This window comes from Dipodomys merriami, unplaced genomic scaffold, assembly GCF_024711535.1.
Source record: "Dipodomys merriami isolate MVZ:Mamm:240054 unplaced genomic scaffold, mDipMer1.0.p SCAF_5, whole genome shotgun sequence".
NCBI lineage: Eukaryota > Metazoa > Chordata > Mammalia > Rodentia > Heteromyidae > Dipodomys > Dipodomys merriami.
In genome coordinates this window covers 31,801,863-31,816,585 of record NW_027206068.1, presented here as the reverse complement: position 1 = coordinate 31,816,585, position 14,723 = coordinate 31,801,863, and the positions used below count along the sequence as shown (strand labels likewise).

The 14,723-nt window shown below is 36.3% G+C and overlaps 1 protein-coding gene across 1 annotated transcript in view; it reads right to left on the bottom strand.

Annotated features, from left to right (window-relative positions):
- Positions 1-2,616: 2,616 nt before the first annotated feature.
- The window catches only part of Gnai1 (G protein subunit alpha i1), a 71,212-nt gene continuing 59,105 nt past the window's right edge, over positions 2,617-14,723 (bottom strand). Inside the window, exons 6-8 of the mRNA XM_069996348.1 lie at positions 11,469-11,598; positions 9,263-9,416; positions 2,617-4,633 (exon numbers count right to left, since the gene is read on the bottom strand). Of these exons, the coding sequence (XP_069852449.1) occupies positions 4,443-4,633; positions 9,263-9,416; positions 11,469-11,598 (475 nt within the window). The 3' untranslated portion in view covers positions 2,617-4,442. The remainder of the gene's footprint in view (positions 4,634-9,262; positions 9,417-11,468; positions 11,599-14,723) is intronic.

The following is a 14,723-nucleotide window of genomic DNA, read 5'->3' as shown; positions in this document are numbered from 1 at the left end:
GTGTCTCTAGATTTGGTGAAATGTGTTTTCATAACTTTTAATGTAACTAAAAAAATCATCTAAATAAATCATGACAAATGGCAAAGTAAGCAGTTATTGGTTTTGGAAGAAATACCTGGGAAACTGGCCAGTAGAGTTGTGAAATACAAAACTTGATATAAATGCACTTTCACTCTTCAGACAGTGTTTTGAAAAGCAACTGAATATTTTTCCTAAAGTAACTTTAAAATAGCAAATCTGTCATGGTTTTGGCTAGACTATAAATGACACAGAAATACCCAAAAGTTGATCCATATTTTCTATCATTCATATTTTCTGGCATCAATATAAACTGTTTTAACTATCAAGATGAATTATGATAGTTATTTTGTTTTGAGATCTGTCATCCAAAGTTCATGCCCATAACTATTCAACAGAAGTTATAATTTTAAAGATATATTCTTTATAACCAGATCACAGAAAAACTTACTTTATGTTGCCTTGGAAGTGCTCAGCATGCACTGTGAACTTAAGATTGACAACTGTTTGTAGTCTATTAGGGTCACATTTTTTTCCAGGTGATAAAAGAAGGCAGAGAGAGATTAAATAACTTGCCTCAATTTAACCAATCAATTAGAAATGTATCAGAGCTTAGATCCAGATTGGATGCTGGTATACAGAACTTTCACCATCTCATTTCGCTTTTCTTTAAATTCACCCAACAATGAGTATTTGTAAATGACCATTATTAAATAAATTCATCTCCCAAGGGAACAGGTGTGGTTCTGTAGATAAAATAGAGATTTAAAAATGCACAGAAGCCGGGTGCCAGTGGCTGGGTGGCTCATACCTGTAACCCTACTCAGGTGACTGGGATCTGAGAATTGCGGTTCAAAGCGAGCCGGGGTAGGGAAAGCCATGAAACTCTTAGCTCCAATAAATCATCAGAAAACGAAGTGGCGCTGTGGTTCAAGTGGTAGAGCGCTAGCCATGAGCTGAAGAGCTGAGGGACAGTGCTTAGGCCGAGTTCAAGCCCCATGACTGACAAAAAAAAAAAAAGCATAGGACTGCTTCTTAAGTAGTTTCAAATCCAGTTGATGCAAGGATAGCATAGGTAGCTTCCATGAAAAACTTAAGCAGTATTATCTTTTTACTTTTAAAAAGTACCATTGTTCAAAAGAGACTAGATGGGGTAAATGAGTAGGTAGAGGCACTTAATAAATTTTTAGTAACAAGGTAGCATTCTTTGGGGTCCTTTGACATAAAACCATAACTTTCTGATCTGAAACTTTTATTTGGCCATCATCAAATTAACTTTAAGGAATCTTTGAGATTCACTTATCTCATAGTTATTTCCAGAATTCAGTAAAAAACAAAACAAAAAAAAGTATTTTATTGATTCAGCACTTTTTCAGTAAGAGATTGAACATGATTGAATTAGCTAGTTAGGCCTTGAGCCTAAAGACAGGGAGTAAAAACACTATTGGCAGTTCTCAAAAGAGCAGTTTGAAGAATAGTTACAGTAGAATCTAAAAGAAATCTCACAAATAATAGTGCTAATAAAAAAACACACACAAATGAAGATGTTTTATATTCCAGGCATTATTTCAAAGAATGATAAACAGTATATTATAATGCTGAGCGGAAAACCAGAGCTTTGAATGAAGGCTCAGTTAATAATTTACTAATAAATTATGAGCCAATGCAGGTCAGAGCATAGAAGGCAACACTGTTATCCAAATGAGGATAACTGAGGTAAGTGCAAGACGCAAGACACAAAACTTAAGGGGAAGGTTAATTAATTACTATGTCAAGTGGAAGTTCAGTAGACTTGAATTCAAGATGTCATGTGAATAGAAAACAGAAATACTAATTAAAAACCACCAAAAATATCTCCATCAAACAGGTGTGGCTTTGGAAAAGCAGAATTGTAAGTAAACAGAGATAGACAAAGGATACCAAGAGGTCTATATGCTTCAACAGTTCCCCATGGAAAGAGAAATAAGGTTATCACTTACATAGTTTTGTTAGCCAGCTTTCTGTTACTGTAACAACATCCCAGAAAGAATGATCCTATAAGCAGAAAAAGTTGGTTTTGGACTCAGTTGTGGATTTCAGGCCATGATTGACTGGCTTCATTGTGTTAATGCTGTGGCCAAAGTGGGGGGGCATGAAGCAGAGAAAAAACACTTACATATTAAGTTAAGAGGAAGACATCAAAGTTCCATACACTCCACATGGACCCATCTCACAAAGACTCTATACCGCTTCCCAACCCACCCTGGGCCCACATCTCTAACACAGGGACCTTCGAGAGATATTCCACACCCAAACCACAGCTGTCACTACAATGGCAATGTTAAAAGTGAGACTTGGTTGCTGGGAGAATGATGGATGGATTTGGTTTGGGGCATACTGAGCTAAAGTAGGATGAGTTCTTAGAAGCGGAGTTAGGCAACATGATTGAAAATATGGTCTCATAGTTTGGGCAAGAAGGGCAGGAGAAAACCCAAGCAAGGGAATCTCAAGCTTTTGAAACAGATACAACTGTAAAACAATAGGTCATTGTGGAAGAAGAAACAAAGATACAATATATCAATACTTAAAATTTGAATGCAAAATGGTTGAGTAAACAGGTTTGTAAAATTTTAAAAATTTAAATTTATTAGGATTTGTTAGTAACACAATTACACATAATAGAGTTGAGGAATCCAATGATGGTCACAAATATGTGCTTCTTTGTGGCTTTTAAACCTTATTTCTCATCATTCAAATTTATGCATTATAGTTAAATTTCATACACAATAACACAATGTGGATCTTACAGGTCTTCCAGTAAAATGAATGGAAACATAGCTTTCATGAAAGGCACATAAAAAAATCTAAACTAACACTTAAGGAATTTTGATAACTTGGAATTTCTTTACAAGGAAACAAATCCCTCAAATGAAACAATATGAAAGTACCTCATTGTTATCCAGATACACATATAGGCACATACTTCAACAAACATACTTGTTTTTAAAACAAAATGACAACACATAACCAAATTTAGTCACTACTTACTAGCATAGTTTACTGAAAGACTAATTTCAGGATGAGTTAAAAAAATCAGGAAATGGGCAGGGAATGCTGTTCATTTTACCCAAAAAGGTCACAAAGACACATTGTAAATAATGAAAAGAAAAATGATTCTACCAAGTTTTAATATCTAGCTGATATGTAATACTTACTAGAGCATACATCTAATCTCTGCTTTAGTTAAATACTTTTACTCATTTTCTAAATGCAATTGTCCATATAATTCTCAGGAATAATAGCATAATTTTTAAAGAAATACACATTTAAGCAAGTGAAGTAAATTTAACTAGAGTAAAAAGTAATTTGAAAGTGTGAAATTTGTTACACATATGAATTTAAAGCTTGCATAATATCAGCAATAGCGAATTCAAAGATCTTTCTCCATACTTTCCAAATAAGGAATTCTCATATACAGGAAGTACTAAGGGATTTCCCAAAGGAAATACAAAATTCATTATGCTAAAAAATTTTGCCCACAAAAATGCTCTCAATGTCCACCTAAAACTTATTTTTAAATAAAAATGCAATTGTTTAAAGTGTATAAAATTAATCAGGCATTACCTTTATGGAAATGCATGAATACCATCCAGATATTAAAATTCAAAGTGAAAATAACAAAATGAATAAAAATTAAGAATTGGTGATCTAAGATAGTATATCCTCAAAAAAATCTAAAATTTTCATTTCTCAAACCTACAGAGGAGCATGCACTCTTTAAAAGAAAAACAATAATTAAAATGCTCATAATGCTTAAATAATTGACTAAAAGACAGGTATACTCATCCTCTTTAAGAACATTTCAATAAAACACATTAAATTTAAAGAACAAATCATGTTATTAAAATAGTCTGTGCAATGTTTGTACAAATAACATTTTTATGAATACAAGTATACATACAGGCTATGACATTTCCTAGTATTAATTACTACACCTAAAAATTTACAGAACAGGAACATAAATAAAGCTTTTTAAAACTGGAAAACTCAGTAATCATCTGTCATTTGGTACAAGGTACTTAATATTTATGTTATTTCCAAAACCATCATACTAGAATTAAAGGTTGCCACTCCTAAAACTCATATGGAAAATTAAAGTTATAAATACATTATACATACATTTGCATATTTACACTTACACAGAAATCATCAATATACTAGAGCCCAGCTTTAACAATGACCTTCTCTCTAGGACCATTTTTATTACCGTTAAAAAGGTCCCTGAATTGTTTTCAGTTAAACACACAAAACAGAACAACTTTGGTCAGGTTCAGATGCATTTGATGTATACTATACTCTGTGTCACTGCAAGACTCTAGTCTAGAGAGATCCATATATAAGTACTCATTTGGCTTGAAAATGGGTTTCATCACTATCTGCAAAACTTAAAAGAGACCACAATCTTTTAGATTATTTTTTATGATCACATCTGTTACAGCATCAAAAACAAACTGCACATTCTTCGTATCTGTGGCACATGTGAAGTGCGTGTATATTTCCTTTGTGTCCTTTCTTTTATTGAGGTCTTCAAACTGATAAAGAATATATGCTGCTGCCTCTTCATAGGTGTTGGATCCTGGTATGGGGAAGGGAAAGAAGCAATGGCAAAATTTAAAAATACGTATACCACTGAGCAAGATGGACCTTGAAACACCAGAATCAGCTGCACACATGCCACTTCGTAGACTATACATCATTGTATATACTCCCTTCTAGAGTGCAATGATCTCTTCTCAGTGAAACACATTCTATATTCACTACATTTCAAGGACTGAAAATGTCTCTAAATTTTAAAAAGAAAACTGCCTTTTATGTTCCTGTCTAAACCTCCAAGTGTCTCATTTCATTCTTACCACCTATTATCAGGATGCCAACATTGAACTAGTAGCTGCTGGTTGCAGCTATTAGATTTCTAGCTTAGTGGTCCATCAGCAATGCTGGTTGCATCCAGAGAATCATTATTATTTCTTTTCCTATTTACATATTAATAGCATTGCTTTCATTTAAAAAAATGGACAAGGGTAGACCATGTGACTTAAGGCTATGAGGTTATAAAACAGTGAGCTGGATATTCTTGCCACTCAGGAAACTACTACTGACTTCCTCTGAGCTAGAACATGTCAGAAACTGGCAGTATTTAAAGATACACAGACACAATTGTGATTCTGACCCAGCAATTCAGTTTTTAGGTGTACACTTGATAGATGTGCATGCTTTATGTTTTCTAGAAGACATAGAGAAAATGTTAGTGGTAGCCCTACAGTTTACTTCAGGAAATAACCTGAAATGTCCTGTCTCTTGATTTGGATGGTAGATATTGTTTACATTTTTTGTTTGTTTCCTTTTAAAATTTCAATGTTTCACACTTGAGAGTGTATATATTGAGTGTAATATATATTGTATAGATACAATGATAATGATAAAATATATTACTGTATGATATTAAATGATTCAATAAAATGGGCACTTGAAAAAATAAAGTTGTTTAAGTCCTTCTTTTATAAAGTAAAGCAAAATTATTTATCTGCTTTCCAGGTCCTCTGCTAGCCAGCCTGCCGTTGGAATGTGTTGGGGTCACTGCATGTAAAAGGATATGATAGGCTAATTGTCATACGTTCTCACCATTTCCTGCCCACTGACCTGCACCAGCTGGAATCTCTGACTCGCTTTTACATTTGCCCAAAATTGGATCCAGATGGGCTGTCTGTCTTTTCAAACCTCCTACGAACTACAGAGCATATCACTTCAGTTTTTGTAATTCTCCATTACTGACCACATCCCATAGCCCTCCTATCTCCTGTTAAGTCTCACATATTATCTGTAATACCAAAGCAAAATGCAATAGGACAGAAGCCCATTGGAACATTATGTTTAATGTGCTTTATGACTGCATCAATTATGGAACTCATTATGAATGAAGAAAAGGTAATAAAATTATAGGCTTTGAAAAAGTTTATATTTTCATACTTTATATTGCCAGCCTATAATCATATTGTTTTACAAATTAAGTTTTATTTTATTAACTCATAATCTCTTAATTTAAAATATGCATTGAGAACTAGGTTCTACTAGATCACTTCTGTAATCCTAGCTACTCAGGAGGCTGAGATCCTGAGGATTCTGGTTTGAAGCCAACTTATTAGGCAGTAGAAATCATGAGACTACATTTCCAAAATAACCAACCAAAAGCTGGGCTGCTAGAGTGGTTCAACTGGTAGGGCATCAGCTGAGAAAGCAAGATGACCCATAGTGAGGCTCTGAGTTCAAATTCCAGTAAGGTCTGCCTCTACCTCTATCTATACAGGTGTATGTGTATGTATGCATGCATTATGGATATATTTTAGAAATAACAGCTCACTTGCTATTTATCTGTAGATAGGTGGATACATATATCTATAGATACACAGATACACACACACACACACATTTGCTAGGGAGCTAGCAAATTATTATACCCCAAGAGCTACCAGATATATGAACAAACCAATGAGCACATTATTCAATCTAATTTACAACCTTAAGAAAACAATAGCAAAGTGTGTGTTGAGGTGTTTGTGTATAATATTTTCTAACATGTGATGAAACTGTCCAGAATAAAGATCAGTATAAATAAAACCACAATTGATAATGGACCACTGAACAGATAATACAATCAAAAGACAAAGAAGGAAAGATCTGAGGAATAAACACAGTATTCATTTTGCTTGAATTTTCCATGCTATAAAGTCATTAGGCAGCTGGTAGCCTGACTCCAGAGAGAAACTCAGGATTTAATACAGTGAGAATGAGTTTGACTATGCGAGGATAAGAGTGTCTATGGAATTGGGTGAAATGGAAATACATAGTAAAAAGGAGGAATTGTACAGTAGCAATGGTAGGGGTTAATCCAACCAAGGGATTCGGGATTGCAAAGTTTTGGTAGAGCCAAAGATAGAGCCATTGGATATCGCCACAGAACAAATATCTTCAGTGTACAGTGGCTCATACCTGTAATCCCAGATACTAAAGAAGCTGAGATGGGGAGAATGGGGATGCCATGCCAGCCTGGGGCAAAAGTTAGTGATACCCCATCTCAACAGAACAAGCAGTGTATGGCAGTGTACTCCTTAACCCAAGCGGCTAGGGAAGGATATGGGCAGGGGGAATGATAGTCTGGGGCTGGCCTGGGCCAAAACACAGGAGATTCTGCATAAAAATGAACCTGAAAAACAAAGACCTAGACACGTGTCTGATGGTGTAGAGTTCTTGCATAAGAGGAGCAAGACATTGAGTTCAAATTCCAGTGACAGCAAAAAATTAAGAATTGAGAGCTGCAAGTTGAAAGAGAAGGGAATTGAATTACCTGTTCCAGGTAGGGCAGAATTTAAATTACAGTTGTAACATAGGGGATGCAAAAGAATTATTTTTTTCTCTGCAAAGACTCTTAAGACCAGAGATGTTCACTAACTTGATAATGTAAGTGAAGACTGTTAACCTTACACACCTGGCAAGGGCAGGGTTAACAAGTACAGTCTTGGCTGTTCTGAAATCCCTAGTTACACAAGATTTGTGGATTCATTTGGAAACTCTGGTATTATGAAGTATCACATAAATGGCTACTTCATCATAAAAAAATGATAAAGAAACCCAGACAGAGGAGAAGCTGATCCACTTTGATTCTGGATAAATGCAATCTTGGAGTTTGAACTGAAAGTGATTTTTATTCTTAAGGAGCACTAAAATATTCCTGAAGGTGACTTTGTGTAGTATGATTTTCAACAAGAAAGCAAAAAGTTTTCAAGAGAATGACAGTATGAAATTATTTTGAACCAAAGTATAACTTCACAGCATATAAAAAGGGATAAAATCATGGTAGCATGTTTTATCAAAGAATTGTTTCCCTTTGGGTTTTAAGGGGCATATAATTACGGTAGTTGAGTTGGAATGGTGTGGGTACAATTGACATGGGTCTGGAACTGGACTGTGGCTTTAGTCAATTCATATTCTCACCTGTGTGAGTGGGCTACATGAGCTGGCTCTCGTCTGACTGAGAAGGGGCAGTCAGGACCCATGGTACAAGTCAGCAGAACAGACTGAAATGCTGTTTATCAGCACTTACGACACAAATCATGAGATGAAGTCTTGAAACAGTTGTGTGTTTTTTTTTCTATTTTAAACAGGAAGGATGGGATAAGGGTAAATTCTCTCTTCAGAATATTTAGATTTGGAGGTTATACAAACTAGTGGTACTCATACTGTTCCTTAAAAAAAGAAGGCACAGAATTCTCTTCACTAAAATAAAATCTTATTCAGAAACCTAATGCGTAAAACAGATGAAAGCTGAGTCACTCTGGTGAAAGACTGTGTGTGTGTGTGTGTGTGTGTGTGTGTGTGTGTGTGTGTGTGTGTGTGTGTGTGTGTGTGTGTGTGTCTGTGTCTGTGTGTGTCTGTGTGTGTGTCTGTGTGTGTATCTGTGTGTGAAGTAGTTCTGTTCCCAAAACACGAAGTTCCCAGTACTCATTTTCAATAGCATCCTGGGGTAGAGGGAGGTGCTTGAAAGAACTGAGCGAACATAGCCCAATTCCTGACTTTATAAATGGGCTATAGAAATTTAAGACAAATCAACTGCTTTGGTTCAGGAGCAAAGAGCTAATTTCAAAAGCTATGACTGTACATCAAGTCAGTTTTCCTCACTGCGGTACATTTTCCACCACAGGAAAAGAAAAGCACTGCTAGCATTCATTTTAAAGCTTAGATTTCTGCTAAATCCTTCCCTGACAGGAGAATTAGCTGCCTCACAATTCCTTCTTCCTGAATATTAGTGTTCATGCACATTCCATCTTGGTAATACATTGCCCTACTACTGTTTGTTGTCTGTTTACTAGTAGGTCTGTCTCTGAGATTAGACAGTGAAAAGAGACATGTCTTATTTGGCAGTGCACCACCAGACACCTGACATGGAATCTGTTCACTGGATGAATTTATAAAGTCTTGGAGTCATTACTGGAAAGGATCTAGTAGCTTCTTCCACAAAATGAGCATGATATATTCCATAATTTAACCAGTGTTTTAATGAACTATCTGCTAAAGAACAACTGGTTAAGTACTATCCCTTCAAGGTATAAGAATCCATAAATCCAAAGACTGAAACAAAAAATCTGGCCTTAGGGAAAGTTTCACTTAGAAATGTATGAATTCATAAGTTATTCAAAAAAGATAAACATACCTGCATATTCTGGATAGCATATAGTGAGAGGGCTCTTTTTGATTTTTTCTTCAAAGAGATCCTTCTTATTGAGAAAGAGTATAATAGATGTATCTGTAAACCATTTGTTGTTACATATGCTGTCAAACAATTTCATGCTTTCATGCATTCGATTCTGTAATAGATAATAAAAACAAGTTTTCATTTAAGGGCAATGACTTTGAGGAATATTTTGAAAATACATGTTGCAAGAAGGTAGAATGCAGTGGAAATACAAATAATATTCTAAAGGAGGACTTCATTGTTGCCCTAATTAACTCCCATTGTTTTCCTGATTAACTGCATGTCTATCTATCCAGCTTATGTGAAGAAAAGTGGACTCTGTTTGCTTACATCCTATGGCAGAACTGAAGAGAACCCTCCCTGGGAAGAATTACTCCTAGACAGCCTGGGAGCCAGCAATGACCACGATTCCTTGAATATGCACATTTCTGGCCCTTTTTAACTTTTTTTATTGTTATTATAAAGATGATGTACAGAGGGGTTACAGTTACATAAGTTAGGGAGAGAGTACATTTCTTTTTGGACAATGTCATCCCTTCCCTACCTTTTGTCCTTGTTGATCTAATCCTAGATCTCTTCTGAGTAACCTAACGTTAAGACTTAGGAGGCTGATTGCCTTCTTTTTCCCTGGTGTGACCAAAATGAGCAAATTCCTTGCCTAAGCTCACCACCAGTAGACCCCCTCTAACTAGATTCTCCAGGTGGTTGGTAGATATGAAGATATGATATGTTGGCACCTCCAGAATCAGTCCTCTGTCACAAAGAACACTTTTTTTTTCATTTCAGAAAATGCCCACTTTGATTGCAGGGAGACGAGGCTCCGCCATCACCCCTCAGTGCTGTTTGCACTCGTCACACCTTACTCACTGTGGGGCAGGTGCTGCGCCTGGCAAGTTCCTGATGCACAATGTTTTGGGGCCGAGGACTACCCAAGCATGGATATTTGAAGACAAATGTTACTGTTGCACAGGTTACTCTATTTTATTTTACACATAGATACACTGAACAAGTGAAATTAGTGATTCCAACACTGTACATGTTAGGGAAGTGACTTACAATTTCTGTTTCTTACAATTCCACTAATTGCGCAAAAAGGGCCCTGATATATTTTTCAGTTCTGAAATTCATTCAATGTTGTATTATTAGACCTAATGCACTGAAATAGAGATACTTGTTAAAAAATACACAACTGACATTTCTACTTCTTTATTTCAATTGAAAAATTCACTGCAAGCTGGGTGCCAGTGGCTCCTGCCTGTAATCCTAGCTACTCAGGATACTGAGATCTATGGATTGCAGTTCTAAGCTAGCCAGGGCAGGAAAGTCGGTGAGACTCTTTTTTTTTTTTGGGTCCAGTTGTGGGGCCTGAACTCTGGGCCTGGGCACTGTCCCTCAGCTCTTCAGCTCAAGGCTAGCGCTCTACCACCTGAGCTACAGCGCCACTTCTGGCTTTTTTCTTTTTGCTTATGTGGTGCTGAGGAATCGAACCCAGGGCCTCAGGCATGCAAGACAAGCGCTCTACCACTGAGCCACCTTCCCAGCCCATCGGAGACATTTATCTCCAATTAACCACAAGAAAACCACAAGTGGCACTATGGCTCAAGTGGTAGATTACTAGCCTTGAGTGAAAGTGCTCAGCAACGGCACCCAGGCCCAGAGTTCAAGCCCCACAACCACTACCACCACCACCACCAACAACAACAACAACAAAAATTGCAAATGCAAGAGCTATAATTTGCATTTAAAATTAATGAAATCCTGAGGCACATCTGAAAATGACATGAAAGTAGCAGAGTGTAATAGATATCAAAGATTGTTATACAGGCAGAAATAACAAAAGAAAGGAGCCTTGGACAACTGTAAACTAACTTGATTTTCATTCGGCAAGTAAGGTCTAGATATAGGAAATTCACAATTAAGTATGCCGTGCTGAGATGAGCTTGAGTCTCAGTCTTTTCCTCAAGATATGTCTGATGTGTCTGTGCTTTTTCAGCCATACTTCTCTTTCATAACACAAACCAAAAAAAAAAAAGGAAAGAGCCTGAACTTTCATATAATTCAGGCATAAGCAAAAATTGCTCAAGAATTTTTCTCAGAAAAGTTCTTGGCGGCATCCCCAACTCTTCCTATTTCATGCTCAACCCTTCAAAGTGGTTCTACTTGCCATTTCTTCATCTTCGGCTAGAACCAGGTCATAGTCGCTCAGTGCCACACAGAAGATGATCGCAGTCACCCCCTCGAAACAGTGGATCCACTTCTTCCGCTCAGACCTCTGACCTCCCACATCAAACATCCTGTAAGCACAACAAACAAACAAACAAGCTCTGATCTCTGTCATGCTAAAAAAAAAAAAGAAAGAAAGTTCCAAGAACAGGGGAAAGAGATGGGAAGGAAGAAGGAAAGTCTTTAGTAGGAAGAAAACAATGTCACCCACAGATTCTCAAAGGAAGAAAAAACTCTCTTTTTTTTAAATCTTTTTTTAATTGCAAGGAAGGTATCTCTAAAGCAAGAACAAAATGATTCTAAAAATAAGTCATGTAAGTCACACATTAACATCTGAAAACAGTTAGAACATTAGAGCAAACATAAATTAATGGACTACATGACTTGTAAACACTGAGAGTCACATGAAGCATGAGGAATGCAGGGATCACAGAGAACATATTCAACTTGCCAGTCATGGAACATTACAAGCAAAGGACATGGCTGCCCTTCTCCTAAGGAGAAATGACTTTTCTCAGAGCCAATAAGAAAGTAAGGAGAAACAATTCCAGGTAAGATAGTGCAGGTGAAGCAAATCAAATCCAGAATGGAACTAAGAGGTTTGCTTAGATTAGTAAATAAAACCATGGAACTGGGGGAAGGGGGAGAAATTGAAATGTGGCTTTGAAATATCGAGTAAAAATACTTTCATTTAATAGATAATAATAATAATAGATAATAGATAATAATGAACTATTTTATGTTAGTATACAGTGTGTAACTCACTCTTAGAATGGCAATGGCCTTTTCCTCTGTCTCCCAGCAAGAGTTTATAAAGTTAAGCAAAAGTTTAAATTTGCATAGACTACATTATGCAACCTAGAAATAACCACTTATATAATGGAAACAACATGTGAAACTGGTGCATTTCAAAGGCTTCATTTATCTAAAGGGGCACTAATTAAAATAGTCCCTATTTAGTTTCCTGGCAAAAAATAATTTTTCCCTACAGAGCAGTACTGCCCTATAAACCAACTCTGAGTACAATCACTTAGCATTGGCTACTTCTGTCACAATTTAGGCAGTCTGCATTTTGGTGTTGCCAGAAACTGTTCAGTAAAATATGCTATTCTTCAAATAACGTAGCCCTATTGTTCTGTTTCTCAGGAGAATACTGACTAATAGAGATAATAATACCAAGAGACAGTTGTTCTTGTAACAAATATCTAAAACTGTGAATTTTTTAGCTTTGGAATTAAGTAGAAAGTAGAAGCTGGAGAAATTGTAAAGTAATTTACAGGAAAAAAATCTAAAGTATCTTGAAAAGAAAAAGTTAGTAGAAATTTAAATATTAAAGTTGCTTCTGATATGAGCTCAGCTAATAGAGGACAGTAAGAAAGTTTTTATTTATATAACTTTTTGGCATTCTGATAATATATGCATATATATTTATATGTTATGCATACATATGTACAAAATATATATACATGTATACATTTACATTTATATATAATAGTGGATAATTTAACACTGATCAATACTTTCAATGAGACCAAAAGGATATGAAAAACAGGTTCTTACACACTGCAAGAAAGGCAACATTTGTGATAAGTCACAAACAATTGGTTAAATTACCTTCAACTGTTAGGTGGAAGGCACAATTTACAGAAATAAGCTCAGATATTTAGCTGAAGAAATTTTTAAGCAATGTGAATGTCGTTAATGCTTCCAGTAAAATGAGATCAGGTAGAAAATAAGAGGAATGAACTTCTAGGCAAAAGGAGCTCATTCTGACCCCACCCATATGAAATAACAACATATAACAAGGCAGATACTGGACGGATACAAACACAGGCCAAATAATGCTATGAATTGCCAGCCATCATCACAATCTAGAGTGTTGCAAGGAAGATTCTCTCTCAGAGCTGTCAGAAGGAGCCCGGCCTTGCTGACATTTGGATTTCATTTCCTAAGCTCCACAAGGTGAGAGGAGAAATTTGGTAATCTTTTTTTCTTATTCTATTTCTCACATTTCTCTCCATATTTGACTTTCCTCCATAACAAGTGCCATCTCCTAAACATTAGACTCTCATTTATTTATCTCCTCTCCAACTCTTCTCCAAGAGGGTAAAGACAATGGCCTTGTCTCTTTTTGCTCATGTTACGACACTAACATTGGAAAAACAAACTACTTCACGGAACCCTTACTTGGTAGGCAGTCACTCGGCCACTGGAGGTATGCCTCTAGTTCATAAACTTTTTATTATAACAAATTCCTTATTGTCTCATTTTGAATTTGATAATACAATCAGAAATTAAATATATAAAAATATTTCGCAAGCTGGGTGCCGGTGGCTCACACCTGTAATCCTAGCTACTGAGGATCACGGTTCAAACACAGCCCAGGCAAGAAAGTCCATGAGACTCTTATCTCCAATTAACCACCAGAAAACCAGAAGTGACACTGTGCCTGGAGCACTAGCCTTGAGCTGAAGAGCTGAGGGACAGCGCCCAGGCCCAGAGTTAAGACCCACAACTGACAAAAAAACAAAAAACAGAGCTGTGCTGGTAGCTTTAGTATGGTCTTGTTTGTGATCATTTGGATAAATGCCTAAAAGTGGGATTGTTGGGTTATAGGGGAGCTCTATGTGGAGTCTTTTGAAGAACCTCCATACTACTTTCCAAAGTGGTTGAACAAGTTTACACTACCAGTACAACTATGTTTATTGCAGCATTATTTACCATTGCTAAGATATGGAACCAACCAGATGCTTCTCAGTAGATGAATAGATCAAGAAAATGTAGTATATATACACAATGGAATTCTATGCCTCCATCAGAAAGAATGACATTTCCACATTTGTTAGGAAATGGAAAGACTTGGAAAAAATAAGTAAGCCAGGCCCAAAGAAACATAGGCCCCATGGTTTCCCTTATTTGAGATAACTAGTATATGTCTGAGACAAACAGAAAAGGTCAGATATGTTGATGTTAGGTGAAATGAACTCCAAGATAAGTATTCAAATGTTTTTTTACTTTCATGCGATTGTTTCTAACATATTTATAAGATGATTTCTTTGTTGCTTTGTATGTCCCTCCCCCATGATATAACCCCTGCTTTCACTGTATTTGATGTTGGTATAATTTGTGGAGGGGAAGGGAGAAAACAAATTGTTTAAATAGGGATACAGGTGGACCCACTGCAACAATGAAATGT